A 19155-nucleotide genomic window follows, 5' to 3' on the forward strand; every position below is an offset into this window, starting at 1 on the left:
CTCGTTACTCTGCTAATTAGCTTCAGCTTTGAGCTGAAGATGGTTCTCTTTATGTGAGTAGATCAGGCTGCCTAGCTCACTACTTGCATTATCTATGTTGTAAGCACCAAGGAGAAGGCCAGCCACAACACAGAGGTGAACAGAAGTAGCCCTTGCTTTTTTCTATATGAAATATGCTTATGACTTAGTAGCTACTTGACCTAGTCTGGATTCAAACTGACTCAAAAGAAAAGACCTTAATATATTAGCATTGGTTCCCATGGCTCATAAAATGGTCTCACTTTCACTGCAGGCTCCTTTGCAGACCAGCCTTTATGTAACTTAGTTACCTAAAACTCTGTTATTGTACCCAGGATGTCGCTGAAGGCTTTTGGTTACACTGGAAATTCTCTCAGCTGACTAATATAACATTTCCTGTGTCATTTGGGTAACTGTCATTTCACTGTATTTTTACACCTTAGTGCCTTAGGTACTGAAAAGGGTGAAATGGGACAGGGTGGGTGGGGAAGCAGACAGATGTAAAGACTTCCAGCCTGTATGAAGTACCTCTGTAGACCTTGGATGCTGCTTTCTGTTTTAGGGTGCTGAGGATTATCAAGCTCTCTTGATGGAAAAAGAAACCCTCCTAGCTGAGCTGCGTTCAGAAAACCTTATAAAGGATACTGAGAACCGTAAACTACAGAAGAGGATTAAAAGGACGGATCAAGAGCTAAATGACTTGAATTTAGAAAGAGAGAAGATGGAAAGGGAGCTGGATGAAGCACAATTACAGAAGAGCAGAAGTGACAAAACCATTAATGTTATTATCATTTTTTTCTTTTATTTCATAAAGTTAAAAGATAATTGATCCTATTTCTAGTATGTCCTCTTTTAACAAATTTAACTTCTTTAATTTGAATGCTTTCTGGAAAGGTAAATACATTTGCCTAGAATCAGTGTTCAAAAGAATGTGGCCAAGGAGATTGAAGAAAATTTTGACATGTGGTCTGCACACACAAATGACTTAACTAAAGGATTATCAAAATGAGATTTACTTTAATCCTAGATAAAATCATTAGTGTGTATAAGTGGTAAATGGTAAACATTGGTTTCAGTTTTCCTGATAGTAGAGCCTAACATGCATGATAATGTGTATTTTATAATTCTACTGTATCTGTCAGGTTACATGTCTGTAAGTTGTCTTAAATTGCACTATGCTAATTTAACTCTTTTTCTTTTCAGTTCTAATGCAGTACAAGAGTGAGGAGTTCATTGTTACGACCCTAAGCCAAACTTCTGCATGCTTTTTGCTATCATAACTTGGTCACTGTGAAGGCTGTGTGTTTAATAGCAATTTCTGCTTGCAAAATCTCAAAAGCACAGGATTAGTTGATCACAATTTACCAAAAATGATGTGCTGTATCTCTTCATTAATTTGTTTGCTTCATATTCCGTTTAGGGTTTTCACCTTGCTGTAGATACCTAGACAAGCACACTTGCTTCCAGCAAGCACAGCTTGTGCAACAAAGTGAAAGATCAGGTTTCCTCTTTCACTTTCTGAGACAAGGTTACAGCTCCTGCTGAGTGCTTGGCATAAAACATGCTTCTTGCTTGTATGTCTTGTCACATGTGTGTGGTTTCCGCCCCACCCCTTAAATCTTCTCAAAACCGCTTGCATTAGGGCAGATTATACATTTCCGCAAAACAGCATCTGTGGAAGGAGTGGACTCCTGTCTGCTTGCAAAGGCTGCCACCCTTAGCTAGGAACTAGCCGGGAGCTATATTAAATAATGTAAAAGATTAAATGGGCTTGTATCCCTTCAGTGAATGTTTTGCTCCAATTAAAAAGGGGCCTCAATAAAGCAGGTATGCGTGAAAATTTCTGTCACTGCAATATCAGTTAAACCCAGTAGAGGGATCTCTTTACCTACAAACAAGTTTCCCTCAACCCCTGCTCCCCCCTCCCCTTAAAAAAAATAAAAAATAGTTATTTAACTAACAGTTCTGGTTGGTTGTCAACTGTGGTTAGGCTGCTGTCACAAAATCTTTGCTCTGCTTTGAAATTTTTTCTGGGTGTTGAGGTTAAGGGGAGAAAGAACAGATAGCTCCTGTCAGTAAAACAGCTACAAAGAACGTATTTTATTGATTTAAAGTATTTTTATCTTTAACTGTCTTCTCTATTAAGAACCTTTTTTTCCCCTTTCAGGGGAGCTAGAATATACATGTGTATAGGAAAAGCAGGAAAAATAGGTTTGAGTAGGGCTTTGCCAAGGGATTCAAAGTTACTTGCATTGCAGAAGCCTATTTGACTCTATTATGTCCAAGTTTTTCATGTAAATGACTAGTTCCTCGGGGAAAAGCATTCCTGCCAAAAGATGAGCAGTCTTACAGAAATTATATCCCTAACCTATTTCCTACTCCTTGCAGAACAGCTGCTTCAATTTCAGAGTTGCAAGTACATTTCGATATAGCAACATTTGCCTGTGAAATGTTGCCCATTAAGTAGTAGATGTGTGGGAGTAAAAAATATGCTATGGTATTTTGCTCTTTGACAAATAGAAAACCTCTGCAGTGCTCTGATGCAACCTCTTTATGAGACAGCCTTCAAAATTCTGTTCTACTTATGTTTTCAGGCACCTCTTTATCAGTGTATCTATTTTGTTAGAATAAAGCTGACTAATGTACCTGATCTTTAGAAATTTCTGCCTATATCTGTAATGAACATGTCCTAGGTGTCTTCCCTCACTTAGAAGGACATTGTTAATGACATCTCATAGATAGGTATATAAAAAATTTGAGACCAAAATTACTATTTGAAAACAAACTTCGAGATCCAGAAAAAGTACAGCTGCTGTGCTGTGAACCTGTCTTGTCTGGAGCAGGACTGGGCACCACAGTCCTGGAGTGGCAGAAGGCTAAACTAAGTTACTTAAGACTGTTGCAGAGGAGCTGTTCATCCAAATCACTACCCATGCTGAAGTATTATGAATCTCCTGGAACAACAGGAATAGATGTTCTTGGTCTAGTGCCCCTGCCCAGGGATGGGTGGGTGCCCTGCCTTAAAAAGCAAAAACTCTTTCTCTCTGTCCTGTACTTTCTAGAAGCTGTTGTTAAACAGTAGTTCAGCATCATTTGGCTCTGGATGGTTTTGTACTTTGAAACAACAAACTTAGGGCATACATTCTTACATACAGCTGAGGAGGAATAAGCATCCTTAATGCTGCTTGCATCCACCATATTGCTGTGTCTATAAGAGATTTCTTAAGTGAAACTTGAGATCAAAGAATGTGTTCAAATTCAGTTGATTACATACTTTTAGTAACTCTTCTCTATCAAGGCATAAATGTAGACAATTAAAGTGTACTTACTAGGTATTCATATTTGATCAGTTGGTTGGGGAAATGCAGAAAAACTCATTAGGCAGAATTTATTACTTAGTCTTCCTACTCGTAGTTTAGCCTGAGAGGGAGGTTTTGGAACTTCATGCCTTAATTATTCACCAACCTGTTTTCCATCTGACAAGGAGGGGGAGGCATCTGCTCCAATCTTCTGCATTATAGTGCTTCACATTCATTTTTCTTAGTTCAACTATCATTAATCATAGGAAAGTCTCTTGGGAGAAAGGTTGGCAGAAAGAATTGCAAAGTTTATGCTCTGAGAACTGTAGGTACTATATTTTGCTTGCAACTCAATGTATAGAAAGCAATAGTTTTTCTCCCAGACAATTTGAATGGTCAATAAGTTCAAGCAACCTGCTACAGTGATGGATAGTTTTGTGTGTTACAGAATTCTGGCTCACACAAAGAAAATAATTATCAGTTTCAACACTAGCTTGTTTTGGCAAGGATTTGGGGAACTTTAGGGGCAGAAGTAGTAGAAGCAAAGTATCTGCAAAATGCAAGTCTCTCGCAGGCTCTCTGACATTGTCTGAATTCATATGCTTTGTCAGTCCAGTTTGTCCCCTAAACCCAACCGTAATGTTTGTGCTGCTTAAAGGCAGAAGCATAGTCTCTGTACTTGACAGGCAGTGCACACTAAGAAGTGCTATTATTTTACATCTAGACCTGTTCTGAGATTAGGTAATAGGGGGTGCAGGGCTGTTACTGCAGTGATCTCTTTTCTAGGTATATGTGCCTACATCTTTGCTTCTCAAGGCTGTTTATGGCTTTCATAAAGAGAAGCCACAGAGTATTGGTCACTTGAAATTATAGGACAGATCACAAGTGGTTCTTGAAAGTCTAGTTACCTACTAATAGGTGATGGATTCACTGAAAGCCTCTCAGAGAAGTAAAAGTATCAAAACATAATGTAAAAATAAAAAGCGTGAAAATCGTAACACTGCAGTTGGTCTTTCAGTTCCAGTTCAAGCGCTGTATGTGAATAGACTTGATGTGACCCACTAGAAGAGCTCTGTAACTTGAAGCCCAAAGCCTTTGCAGTTATCAGATCTTATGCTATCTCCTAAAGGAGTTGCTCTACACTGAAGTCTGTATTTATAGTTAGTAACTGGGTAGAAATAGAAATACATTTGAGAGTGTGTATATATGGACAAAATTTGGGTCTGATTCTGCAGTTCTTCAGTTTTCTTAGGCAAGCAAATAGTCCTACTGATTATTTAAAAAAAAAAAAAAAGACCTTTATTAGTTTGCAGAACTGAGGGTCAAAGCTTATTTGTTCTTTGAAATTGAATAACATTTGATGGTGTTTTTGGGAGCTGTCACTGTTTTCTTAGCTGAATCCTGATAACAAAGCTAAAATTAAGAAAATAAACAAGAAGGTAGTATAAACAACAATTTGTATTTAACGTGCAAAATGAACAGAAGTAAAACACTGAATAGTTAAATAGTATTAGAATTTGATGTGAACCTGCATGAAGCAAAGCAATTAAGAAAAGGACATAAAACAGTTTGTAAAGAGATTGCAATTAAAGTGTCACTAATAGTATTTCCCTGTACTTTGAATAGCAAACAACAATGGCATTTGAAATCCCAGTGGAGGTAAATGTAATAAGTGACTAACATATGCGCAAACTATTTAAAAGGCTAACAATACTTCACAAGTGGGCCCTTTTGGAAATAAAATGAAAACAAATGTATTTTAAGATGTAGGCTCTATTAAACTTCTCTTCAGACCCAAAGAATCTAAATATTACAAAGTCTTCTGTATGTTTTAATTTTAGACAACAGCTCTTCTGCTGTAGGTTTCTACTTCTCTTTTTCTGCACAATCCTTGCAGCAAATATTCCAGATCTTCTTGAAAAGTAAAATTTTATACAGTGATTTCATTTTATATGTGATCTATGCCTCCTTCACTTTGTAGTGTTGAGATTTCTAGCAAATCAGGAAAAAAAGGGCAAGTTTGTATTGACACAAAGGGGGGGGGTGGCAGAGAAGCTGGAAGGGTAGAGCTCTGACAAACCACATCTACTATTTTGAACTTTTCTACTGCTCTGTGCTTCTGTGCTTTTCTACTCTGCAACCAGAATTTGTCTATTAATAACATATGCTAACAATTTCTTGTATACTTCCATTTATTTAATAATTGTCCCAGTTAGTAGCAAAATGTAAGGAATAGGACTTATTTAATATTTGCTTGGAACCCAAGGCTTTTTCAGGTAGTCAGCCTTTCAAACCCCACAGATGGCCACATTTTCCGATGGAGGATATTCAAGTGAAATGAGACAGGATCTGTAGGAATACATAGAAGAAGAAAGATATAGTCCATGTGAGGTGCATTACTTGCAAAATAGGAAGCAACTGCTTTTTACCTTGAAGCAGTCGTAGTTGATCCTACAACCATTAGGGTCCTTTGGACTTGCTGCTTCATATGAATATTGAAAGAGATTGTTCATATCTTTTAGAAATGAAAGGGATGAGAAATGCACAATGCCCTGATGGGGAACTAAGGCGCAGACGTGATGCACCTAATCTTGGGGATGCGGGAAGTAATTAGCAGAGTCGGAAATTGAACACAAGATCTAAGTTTTGTTCACAACTTCTGATCACCAGACTGATCTTTCGCTCATGATTGGTAGTTTGAAGTTTGTGCTTTTCTCAAAATGTTTTACCATTTCTGACTTTTTTTTGGACGTAAGAGTAACTAGTAATGCAGTGTTAGTGCAAAAATTTCCATGATGTGATGAGAAAAAGCACAAATGACATACTGAATTACCCCTAACCAATTTTCTCTTATTTCTAGCAAAGGAGTAAATTGATTCAGAAGCGTGTGTTCATTCTGATGTGACAACACGTACGTGCATGGTATTCTCCGCAGCTTTGGAGTCCAGTCATTCTGTATGAAAAGCATTTAAACAATAACGGCTTAGATTTATAGAAGACAGTGCTGACACCTCATCCAAAAGTTCTCTTTCTTTATCTGTATTCATGGGATGCCAAGAGGAAGGCACTGGCTTAAATACATTCTCCAGACCATTCAGTGATATAAGTAATTTAAAACAATGGAAAGTTAAACTAATAACATGGGTTGTCACTCTTAAGTTCTTCTTTTTTTTTTTAAGTTGATTTGCTAAATAATCAATTTCATTTTTTTTAGGACCTTAGAAATCAGCTAGAGAAATTACACGGTGAAATGACTGAGAAAGAAAAAGCGGTTGAACATCATTACAATATTCTTTTGAGTGAAAGCAATCAGAAGTTGCAGAGCCAAGAACTAGTTATCAAGCAGCTAACAGACAATGTCAATCAAAAGGATCTATTGCTTCAGGTAGGTAGACTTAAGTTGAAATGAAAAATGAAAAGTTATCATTTGATTTTTGTGTGAGGAATGATTACAAAATCCCATTTATATTTGGAATTACTGTTGATTTTGATGATAATCCTTTGCATTTTATAATACTGTATTTGCAGAATAGATATATAATTATAGAGATGTGTGGCAGTCAACAGATTTCTTATTAGGGTTTTATGAAACGTGGACAGAGGGGGAAGAAAGCTTTCCTAATGCTTATTTAGAATTTTCACTGTTGTGGCAAGATACTTTAAAAGCTCTGAAGTATCTATGATTTTCAGTTTGTTCTGCAGAAACTAGATGTTGAGGAATAGGTGTAGATACTGGAATATTTTCTCATTTTTTGGAAAAAGCCCCTTCAAAGTGAGATATATGAGAAAGGAGCTGCCTGAATGCTAACAAACTCCTGCCCAAACATTCTTCTATAGAGGGAGATAAAATCCTGAAGTGTACAGAGGCATTCAACTAGCCATGCAAAAAGTAGTAGTAGTTGAGGTTGCTCTGTGTACCTGGAGACCAAGTGAGTTCCTTGATTTAATGCATAAATGCTGCTTAATTTTTCATAACCTCAGATTTAACAGTTGAAAATGTGGGCCCTTTGCTGAATGGGGTGGGTGCCCTGGTGACGAAGGATGCAGAGAAGGCAGAGTTACTGAATGCCTTCTTTGCTTCAGTCTTTACTGGTCAGGCCAGCCCTCAGGAACCCCAGACCCTGGAGGCAAGAGAGAAAGTCTGGAGAGAGGAAGACTTTCCCTTGGTGGAGGAGGAGTGGGTTAGAGATCATTTAAGCAAACTTGACACCCACAAATCTATGGGCCCTGATGGGATGCACCCACGAGTGCTGAGGGAGCTGGCGGACATTATTGCTAAGCCACTCTCCATCATCTTTGAAAGGTCATGGAGAACAGGAGAGGTGCCCGAGGACTGGAAGAAAGCCAATGTCACCCCAGTCTTCAAAAAGGGCAAGAAGGAGGACCCAGGCAACTACAGGCCAGTCAGCCTCACCTCCATCCCTGGAAAGGTGATGGAGCAGCTCATGCTGGAGGCCATCTCCACGCATGTGGAGGAAAAGAAGGTGATCAGGAGTAGTCAGCATGGCTTCATGAAGGGGAAATCATGCCTAACCAATCTGATAGCCTTCTCTGATGGAATGACTGGCTGGGTAGATGAGGGGAGAGCAGTGGATGTTGTCTACCTAGACTTCAGCAAGGCTTTTGACACTGTCTCCCATAGCATCCTCATAGACAAGCTCAGGAAGTGTGGGTTAGATGAGTGGACAGTGAGGTGGATTGAGAACTGGCTGAATGGCAGAGCTCAGAGAGTTGTGCTCAGTGGCACAGAGTCTAGTTGGAGGCCTGTAGCTAGCGGTGTCCCCCAGGGGTCAGTCCTGGGTCCAGTCTTGTTCAACTTCTTCATCAATGACCTGGATGAAGGCACAGAGTGCACCCTCAGCAAGTTTGCTGACGATACAAAACTGGGAGGAGTGGCCGATACGCCAGAGGGCTGTGCTGCCATTCAAAGAGACTTGGACAGGCTGGAGAGGTGGGCGGAGAGGAACCTCATGAAGTTCAACAAAGGGAAGTGCAGGGTCCTGCACCTGGGGAGGAATAACCCCATGCAGCAGTACAGGTTGGGGGTTGACCTGCTGGAAAGCAGCTCTGCGGAGAAGGACCTGGGAGTGCTGGTGGACACCAAGTTAAGTATGAGGCAGCAATGTGCCCTTGTGGCCAAGAAGGCCAATGGTATCCTGGGCTGCATCAGAAAGAGTGTTGCCAGCAGGTCGAGGGAGGTGATTCTCCCCCTCTACTCAGCCCTGGTGAGGCCCCATCTGGAGTACTGCGTCCAGTTCTGGGCTCCCCAGTACAAGAGGGATGTGGCACTACTGGAGCAAGTCCAGCGAAGGGCCACAAAGATGATTAGGGGACTGGAGCATCTCTCTTATGAGGAAAGGCTGAGAGAGCTGGGCCTGTTTAGCTTGGAGAAGAGAAGGCTGAGGGGGGATCTTATCAATGTGTACAAGTATCTGAAGGGAGGGTGTCGAGAGGATGGGGCCAGACTCTTTTCAGTGGTGCCGAGCGACAGGACGCGAGGCAATGGGCACAAACTGAAACACAGACACTTCCATCTTAACATGAGGAAAAACTTTTTCACTGTGAGGGTGACAGAGCACTGGAACAGGTTGCCCCGAGAGGTGGTGGAGTCTCCTTCTCTGGAGATATTCAAAATGCGCCTGGATGCAATCCTGTGCAATGTGCTCTAGGTGACCCTGCTTGAGCAGGGGGGTTGGACTAGATGATCTCCAGAGGTCCCTTCCAACCTCAGTGATTCTGTGATTCTGTGAATGTTTTTTCTTTTTTGTTTTTTTTTCTTTGTATTAGAAGTGTTGGATGGTGGCCAGATCTTATTTTGGTCTTTTTTTATTCCTATTATGTTAAGTTGGGCTCTTCTTTTGCAAAGTATATAAAGAGCATGTGCAGGGTCATCACTGGATATTCTCCGTCTTTTGTTTGTTTATTGTGCAGTATAAAACTAGGGCAAATTTTGTAAATTTGTCTCACTGTTTTCTTTTGTTAGAAACTTGATGGAGCAATTAAAGAAAAGGATGTAGAATTGCAGGATCTTCTTAATAAGTACAAGAACCTTCTAAAAGCCAATGAAGAACTTGAGTTGAAAAATGAGGGCTTAATAAAGGAAAAATATGCTGTACAGTCTCAGCAGTCAGTCATCAAGATAGTCAGAGAGTTAGAGGTGAGTTTGATATATTTGTGACTATTTGCAGAGAAATATTTTGACTTGAAATTGGTGAGAATTTTGACTTTGGCTTCAAAGATGTGAGTTCAGATTCATCATAGTTCATCCGCGTGGCAAGGGGCAGTTTTTCCTTCAGGTTAGTACCATCTCATTTGAAATAAAGCTTTTTCATGGCTTCTCTTACAATAGATATAAGCACAAAGACCTCAGTATTGCTAGCAGAAACTCTGTGTATTATGTGTTTTGAAAGTTTGCCAGAAAATGCCGGATCATGAAGGACAGAGGACTGAGGGGATAAATGTTTTCTTTCTTTAAAAGTCAGTGAAATTTTAAATGTTTCATCACTGATCTGTCTCTTCTATCCCCACCCCCAGTGGATTCGTAGCCCAAGACTTAATCTATAGTAATCTAATCTGACTGTAACTCAATTAACCAGTATAAACCAGTCTTAAAACACTGAAATTAAATCAAGTCAGGACTGTTTTCTTTCTCCTATACAAAAATATTCTGTATTATCAAAATTATAATAAATATTATTAATTTTGTCCTATATTTTTAATTGGCTTCAAATGTTTTAAAAGGGTACAAGGGTAGTATTATGTGGCATCGTGAGAGTGCATGATACTGTGCTCTGAGTTTACATGGCATCGATGCATTGTTTACTGTCAGAAAGCATGTAAAATATATTGCCTGCCTACCGTAAAGAGGTAGAGTTTGTAGTCATTATGATAGAAATATTTTCCCAAATGGGAGAGCATCTGCTTCTGAAGAGAGGTGCAGAAGAGTTTGTGTACTTCTGATAGGTAAGAGGAAAGATTGCACTGAGCTAGTGACCACAGGAGGTAAATGGAGCTTGGGAATAGAAAATATAGAGAAATGAGTATGTTTCTAGGGCAAGAACAAAACTGTACTTTAAAGCAAGAGAAGAAATAAAATACTATATAAATATAAAAAATTGTGGATACTGCATGCCCATTATTTTATTGGGTGGCACAAATTGAAAAGAACGGTTAGTATTCAAAACCTGAGGTCAAAGTATGAAGTCCTAATATATAGATTTATTTCCTTTTTTTCTACTTTTATACCAGCAAAAAAAAGGTGATGTAATGGTGAGAAGGATTTGAATCAGTTGCTGAGTCCATCAGTGTATTTTTTATTAGTGTGTACAGATTAGAGAACAAATAAGGACTTTTGAAGATATGTTACATTTCTTTTTTTTTTCCCCTGTTGTTTGCAACCTAGTATATTAAGATCTCTAAGAGTGTCAGGCAAAGTAACATGAATTAGAATAGCACTTCCTAGTGGTGAAGGGAGCTATTTCATTTGCTTAATAATATGTCAGTCATTAATGAGATTTTTCTCAAGGAAATTTAAAATGAAGTGGCAATGGCAAAGGGAATGTGAGTACTGTATCTTGTGTCACATTATGAACGCTTGTGATGAGCCGCTTAATATGTTATGGACACTATTATTACAAAAAGGTAGATGCAAGACCTCTTTGAGACACAGAGCTTGTTTGGCAAGCTCAGAACAAAGGAACTGCATCGCTGTTTGCCACGGATCTAGCGCAAAGTATATCAAAGTATATGTTAATGTACTTACAGAGAAAATAAGGTCTGCGAAAGGTTAGGTAGAAATTTTACCTCCATAAAACAAACTGCAGTGCATTCATATAACTTCTGTAAGGAAGGGAACCTGAGAGTGATGGAAAATCATATAGAATTAATGAAAATCAAACGCTAACTTTCCTCTCTTCACCCCACTTCCAATCCAGGTATATAACCAGAAAAAAGAACAGTGGCAAGCGAAGCCATGCATGGTAATGACCCAATATCCACCTTCTAATCACAATCCATTCTCTGTTGCTGGTTCACTTAGTGGTTGTGAACAATACCTAATCACAACCCATTGTCCTCCCAGCTCAACCTCTGTATAAGATCACCTCCTGTAAGAACCCACTTCAGCATATTAATCATAAGTTTTTGGACACAGATTATCCGGAGCTGTGCTCTCATTGGCTGCCTTGGACTCTTTGATGACTTTACAGTGCTGCACCAACTCTCAACAAACGCACAGCTGGGTCCTCCCCACCAGAGAGAACAGAAACCAAGCTCTTCTGGCCTCACTGATCTTTAAAGTTGAAGAAACTGAATTGAGAGATGCAGAACTTTCTCTCTTTCATGATACCTTTTTACTTTATTTTAATGTAAAGATAAATTTTAAAGCAACCAACATCCAAAGCTCTGCTGGGTGCCTTGGCCAGGCTGGGGAAGATAAATGACAGTTTCTAATTAAAGTTTGGATTCTTGAGCCACAGTCATGGGCTAGAGAGGAAAAGAGAGAGTGCAAGAGACTGATAATTAGGTTAGTCATGCAACTGCTGACTCGGGTATCTATGAAGTCTCGAATGAAATATTCTGGGCTTTACAGCCGATGAATTTAGAAGTGCAGCAGACTTCATGTAATTTTGAAAACTTTTGTTTGTTTTGCACCTAATGCCCTTCTCTCACTGCCAATACTCCTTTACCCACAAAACATTTGTTAGGCATTTGTTAGGCAAGTGTATTTCTAACACAGTTTTTTAGACCTGTGCTGTTCACTTTAATATCTAGAAAAGCAGCAATATTTGGAAAAGCAGCTCTTGCTCAATCCTTTAGTTGTGCTTCTGGGCTCTGTTATACTCTACATGTAATCTTGCGCAGAGCATATGCTGCAGTAAAGAGCCACAGTGGTGAGAGTTTTAATTCTAAATTGATTTTTGTAAGTGTAAACAAAATGATTATAATTGCTGTAATATAGCCTTTCTGTGATGTCTCTGTCTGAGCAAGTGAGCTTATATACCACTTGAGGCTGGAATAGGAAGCGTATTTAGCTGATAGACTACAAGGCAAATCTGATGCTTCTGCAGACACAAGGCACTTTGTAATTCCTGTATGATCAGCACATTATTTGACTTTGGTTATAATTACTCCAGTAGTTAGGGAGTTAATACTGTGCGATCAGGGAATTGTAGAATACTGTGTGCATACAATTGTGATTTAATTTGCTGCAGTTGGAGAATTATAGTCAATGCACCAAAGTTATTGATGTAGCCAGAGCGTTGCAGTTGATGTGGGTCCTGAGAATTGGAACTGATGCAATTGTTGCAGTACTGAAGACATGTCTTAACTGTTGGAATTGAGGTAGTGTGAACGTTGTTGCCGAGTCGTCGTTACTATGGAAAGTGATGTAGGTGACTACTTACTTTTAATACAAGTGTCCTATCTATTAAATTGTGATCAGTATATTGCAGTTGTTCCTTTCATCTCTTGAAACTGATGTTGTGAACATATAAACAGGGAGGTAGTTCAATTTCTGATTTGATGAGAGGAGTTTATAGCTGAAAATGATAATCTTTTTTTGTTGCAACCTGTGTCTTCACACACTTTAAACGTGATGCTTTTTACCTGTTACAATGAACATGGTCTGGTGATGGGAATGGATGTGGTTGGTGTATCTCACCATTTCTGTATTAGCAGAAGGGCCATAAGTTGCTCAGACCCATCAGCTTTGTGACGTTTCTGTGGTTTCTAGGTTTATAACTCGGTGATCTGTAACAATCTGAATGTTGTTAGTGAGTCTGTTTCGTTTATGAGAGAACATAGGTGTAGTTCAGTGCAGTGTTAGAAGAAACTGCCAGGTTCTGGTACTGATGGATGGGTGGCTGAATCGGTGACGAGATGTAGGTTATAGCCTTCTGTCAGTCATTCATCCACTCATCTTCAGAGATTTTGATATCACCCAGATGGTTGTTGCAAGCAGGAGAGTATTCGGTGAAACAACAGGATATTCTTGTGACTTTGCCAAAAAGTTACCTATTGTGGAGCTATAAACCTTTTATTTCCATTGCTTACAATTTGAGAAACCTTTTAATGAAAATAACTTAGGTTTCTATCACTGCTGTTTTGCAGTAGTATATTGCACTTTAATGCGTTGGATTACCTCCTGTCATGGGAATATAAATCTTTCACTGCAGTATGGTCCTGCTTGTCTTGCAGCTATCTCCTCTAACACATTTACCCTCACACCATGTGTCAAGAGGTTTAATGTTTCATTAACTCCCACAGCATTATGGTTTATGTAAGTTACAGAGCTGGCTTATGTTTTGTGTCCCTTTGGGGAGTTGGTTGGAATAATTCAGTCCTACACTTTATTTAGAAGTGACAGTAATAATGTACCAAAAAAAAAAGAGATGTTCCTCTTCTCATCCTTATTATTCGTGAAACATTCTGAAAAATCAGAACACTTCATGATTTTGCTAACCTCTACCTAGCTAGTTGAATTTAGAGGTCATAACAATTTGTCCGTAGTCCTGATTTGTGCTCCTGTCACATCTGGATTTCAGAAATAGCTCTTTTTTCTCCTAATGCAGAAAATAAAGAGTTGGGAGGATTTTGTGAGGTTACAGAGATTTTGGTGCAAATGTAAAACTAAATTAACATGTGAATTCCAAAAGAAACATAAGAAACCAGAGCATGATTCTGTGTAGCACTGCTTTGCTAATACAGCAGCCATAGACCCTGAAAAATTGGTGGCAACTGTCATCTAATTTATGTACCATACAGTCTTCAGGGTGACATTACTTTGCCGGTGGCTCAGAAAAAGCTTTTAATTAGGATACAGTTTTGTAGTGCCTTCAGTAATAATTGCAAAGCTTATATCAGACATATGGAAAAGTTCAGCAGAACTTTTAGCAGACTGTTAACCATCTAATGTAAGTCAAGATTTGCCTCTTTCTGTTGCTTTCTATGTCATTGATCAGTGTCACAGTCAGTGATCAAGCTTTTTCAAATTAAATTGCAATCTCTGTAGTTTATGTTTAGTGACTATTGAAAGGCTGAGATTCCAGTACTTTGATAAGATTCTTTAACTCAGGCTGTAATATTTGCTTTTTTACAAAGTTTTTATGAGATATTTTGTTAATGGACTCTGGATCACCTATGTAAGTCTAAGTTTGCCTTTGTGTTTCTCAGTACTCAGTCAACAGAACTCATCACTGTGAGCTCCTTCTATGCTCATCTTGATAAAAACCTTGGTATTAAGCTCAGTGTTTTGCCGTATGTAAGATAGCATTTAATATATAAATTGCACTAGAGCCTGGAAACATTTGTTAGAGTACAGCTACGATTATGGTTGGGAACATGATGAATGTGTACAAAGACAGGGTCACTTCCTCAAAGAATCTGTAGTATTAGGTGGTAGAAGCTACTCTTTCTGTAGTAAGATCTGATATACAGATTACTTTAATAGGAATAATTTGATCAAAACTTGATTGCATTTGCAAAATATTACCTAATATGTTCGCTAGCACTGTTGAAGGATGAGCATAAATAATTAAAAGTAAACAACAGTTGTCTGTGCTTTTGTAGGGCTTACTTTGCAGATTACTGAATTTTTCAAACTAATAGAGTCTTTGCATCATTAGTGTGAATTAGCAAGATTCTACCGTAGCTGAATTTTTGTTGCAATTCCTTGCTTAGGAATTGCAATTGCTGTAATAACAGCTGCTTGAAACTCCTGGGTATAGATTTCTTCCCTGTTAAAGATCTGTTTACTAATGATTCAGTATCTCTTGAGAGTTTAGTTTCCAATCTTGAAGTTGTAATATGGAGAAAATAGAATTACTTCATCTTTGTTCTCTAGAGTTATCTTGTCACACTAGATCCATACACATTCCCCCTAAGCTACGGAACTTTTTTTGTTCTTTCTTTCAGTTTTTGGTCAGAAAAGAAAACTGAGAGGAGCAGCAGGGTCTATTACTCTTCTTGAACAGAGGCAGAAGATAGTGTCTGACATTAATAAATCTAAATTTCCTATAGATATCTGGAAGATGCTCCACTTATTTTCTCTTCTGAGCAGAACATTTCTTTGATATTTCTTTGTAATGGCTGCAAGCAAATACTCATTTAAAAAGCTGCAGTTTTGCCTCCTACTGAAAAACTGGCTGACTGTTTGTTTTGGAATGAAAAAAGTCTTGGGTTCTTTCAGTGGTCACTTAGTGAGGAGTCTTGGTTTGTTATAATAATAATATACCTTTTGAGAGCAAGACTGCAGGTAAATGATTTTCTTTTCTTGGCACAAGTGACGTGACTTGTTGTGACCCAGCTGATTATTTAGAAAGCTGACTCAATGAATATGTATCTGACATGCTCATCCTTTATTTGTTGGCTCATTACAATCCTTTTTGTTCAGAAATGGGACAGAATTTGCAGAAACCGCTCCCCTAAAGAAAGTTAATTTTATCCAAAGTACGGAGGGGACTGTTAGGACAGTGTTCTAAAGCGTGTGCTTGGAGCTTGGTCTTTTCTCCTTCCTTTCTCCTTCCCTTCCTTCCTCTTCTCTGAAATACCTATTTTCCAGGTTGTTCTTGGGTCATTAATTTGTAGACTTTAAAAGTGAAAATGCTGGGGCAAAAAATTCTTTTTAGACTGTGATAAAAATAATGAACCACTGTTTAGATATGTTACTTTCTTATGGTAGGTAAATAATGGAGCACTATTAACCTCCTTTAATAACAGCTTTTTGAAGTAGCATGGATATTTTCCAGATTCATGTTGGGCTCTTGAGGTGGGCAGCAACTACTTGAGTGACTTTTGAGGTGGTTCAGCGACGTCTGAACTTCTACTTCTTTCACCTTTGCTTTAGGACACAGATGTGCATATCATTGTAGACAGCGAACTTAAAAAATTACATTGCTGGTTTAATATATATTCTTTTTAATGTAGGAAAAAAAAGAATCTGAATATGAAAAGCTGATCCTTGCTTTAAGAAAGGAGCAAAATATTTATTCTACTCTAGTAAAGACCTTCAAAGAATCAGATAGGTAAGTACTTTTTCTATTTTGCTGGATATTTTAAACACAAAGGGCTGAGTCAGAAGTTGTTAAAAAGGTGCAATTTAACTGGCGTGGTAATTATTTGATATGGGGCGATTGTTAATAAGGTGTAAACTAGCCATAGCAGTCTCCTTAAAAGAGACGAAATATTTTTGTACGTTGACAAATTATTTTCAGTGTTTTCTCTCCTCTCCTTTAGCAATTGGAAATGGAAGGAGACTATCGAGATTGGGACTTGTTCAATGGAACATAGGAAAGGGTTGAACCACAGTGAACTGTTGGGTGCTGAAACATTTTGAAAAAGTAACTCCATTTTCCGTAGTTTCTTCCTTTTAAAAATACAGATAATCCTTTTATACCTTAAGAATGGCAGTGTGAGAATGATGATGATAATATAAGCAAGTATGGTTTTGGAGAAGATTAAACAAAACAGAATAATTGAAGTTTGCATAGTGTATTTTCAATGTACAGCATTCAGAAGTGTATTAGGAGGCAGGAGCTAGTGTTTTTCAGCCTTTTTAAATCAAAGAACACACAGAAATCTGTGGCCTACTTTGTATCCTATTATTGCTTGGCAGTTGAGGGGGGAACGTTATGGTAAGATAAATAAAATTCTTAGCCTTTAGGTAGAAGAAATATAATTGTTATATAAAAATGTACTTTTACTGTTATAATTATAAATATTTTAATTAGGTATTGGGAGCATTTGGGAGGCAGCTCCTAACTCTTCCTGCCTGAAGGCAATGGTTCATACCTGCCAACTTTGTGGGAATGTGTTTGTTTTTTGCAGTCAGTGTGCAGACCATTATAGTTGGAAACCATAAAGTGAGTAGCACTAAAGTAGAAAAGAGCTGGTATTTGAATTAAGCGCATTAATAGTAATGCCATCTTGTGCTTGGCCACAGCTCAGAAGCTATTTTAGATAATAGGATCTGTTTCATTAGAAATAGCAATAGAGGTCAGAATATGGAGATTATTTCTTACCTCCAGGAAAAGAGCAATGGCTGTTTTCACTGCTTTCTGTTGAACAATCACCAAACAAAGGAAGAAGCCAGTTTTGATTTGAGATTTCATAGAAAGAGTCCTCTATCACTGAAACACATTCTGTGGGTAAGGTGATTATGTCAAGACTCTGTATAATAATGACAACAACAAAATAACTTACTACGGATATCACAGTTTTTCTCCATAGATTTTAAAATGTCTTTCAAAATATAACCAAAGTTGACTGTGCCTCCTCAGGGTAACAGGAGTTTTCCAATTAGCTTCAGTGGGAGCAGGAGCAGGGCAATTAGTTCTGTTTTCCAGATAGGGAATTATAGGATGAACTGTGAATTACACAGGGTGCAGCGACTTGCAGCGGATGCACAGTGATTCAATAATAGAGCTGGAAGTTGTAGGCAAGTCTTCGTATTTCTCCTCCGCGTAGTTTTATGGACTGAGACATGCCATTAAATCATCAGGGCAGACTTGGACCCTCAGCCTAAAGTTCTGGGGAGCTGATAAACCAAGCCTGCAGAGAAGTTCAGCTTTCTTATTTGTGTAAATGCCATCAGCAGTGAAATGCATTTTAGGCAAACATCTGTTTCCTTGTTGACATGTCTTTTTTTAGGCATTATTTATTTTAAGCAAACTGAACGGTTATTTTTCAAAATAACCTGCTTGATGTCAGGACTGAGACATTTCTTGTCTCTCCAAGCAGGGAATCAATGCTTTTTGTCATGAAAGCTTTAATTCGTGAAGAGGAGAAAATGTGCTTACTTCACTTCTAGTAATGTGTTATTTTGTTTTTCTTCTTAATTTTTGCTGAGCATTTAAGAGATCTCTCTCTCTTTGAAGATATTCTTGAGTGAGGGAGAGTTGGTTAAAGCAATAGTTTCTTGTGCAAGCAACACTGACAACAGCATACTTGTCAGAAGACAGACTGAGAATCTTTTCATACATGCTGGCTTTTAATTAATGTGTTTCTACAGCATGCTGTTATTCTTATGCAAGTATGACGTGTGCTCCCATGTAGTCTCTTGTAAGATGGGTTTGAAGTTTGTTGAAAGATTTCTGAATGCTCAGGCATTTCAGCGCAGTGGATTGGAAATTCTACAGCAGCTTAGTTTATATTAAAATACTGACGTTCTGAGTGAATTAAATGTGAAAATAAGTAATGCAATCAGTTCAGTAACACCTTGTTACTTATTTGATATCAAAACCAATTTATTTCATATTATTAAAATTTCATTTTTTTTCATATACTTAGGTCTTTTTATGGACTGCCCATAACTGTCTTGTAGATGTTGTTGAAGCTTGTGGGCAAGCCCTAGGTAGGGGACAGCTAGATGTGTTGACACTGTGAGAATTGCAGGGCAGTGTGTAATGCTCAAGTAAGCACATTCAGTGGCTACCTTGGAAAAAGAGCTGCTTACAGATTTAATTCATGTTGACAAATTGTCATGTGTAAGTTTTGGAGTTTAACACCCCATTGAGATCACTGAGACAATTTCGATCTTAAAAGATAATTTTTACAGGCTGTCTGCAAACTGAAAAATATTACACAGAGCCATGGTATTATGTGATAGTGATATTTTTTCTGGCATACTTTTGAGAAGTTAGTCATTTTGATTTTCCTTAAAGAGAGTTATACGGAAGTTGGCCAGTAGAATGTATGTATTGTGTTTAAGCTGATTTACAAGCAACACGGCTCAAAACAGCAAGGAAGGGGTATATATGTAAAGGCCATATAGGGATTTGTTTATTTTGTGCATCAAAATGATGAAACTGTGATGGAAAAGAGTGATGGCTAGTGTGAAATG

General features: G+C 38.2%; 1 protein-coding gene across 2 annotated transcripts in view; it reads left to right on the forward strand.

Annotated features, from left to right (window-relative positions):
• CDK5RAP2 (CDK5 regulatory subunit associated protein 2) overlaps nt 1–19155 on the forward strand; it is an 83251-nt gene that overhangs the window by 17721 nt on the left and 46375 nt on the right. For both annotated transcript variants that reach the window (XM_067309300.1, XM_067309301.1), the window contains exons 12-15: nt 581–799; nt 6532–6702; nt 9301–9474; nt 16242–16339. In XM_067309300.1, the coding sequence (XP_067165401.1) occupies nt 581–799; nt 6532–6702; nt 9301–9474; nt 16242–16339 (662 nt within the window). The remainder of the gene's footprint in view (nt 1–580; nt 800–6531; nt 6703–9300; nt 9475–16241; nt 16340–19155) is intronic.

The sequence above is a fragment of the Apteryx mantelli genome, chromosome 21, assembly GCF_036417845.1.
Source record: "Apteryx mantelli isolate bAptMan1 chromosome 21, bAptMan1.hap1, whole genome shotgun sequence".
In the NCBI taxonomy this organism is placed as follows: Eukaryota; Metazoa; Chordata; class Aves; order Apterygiformes; family Apterygidae; genus Apteryx; species Apteryx mantelli.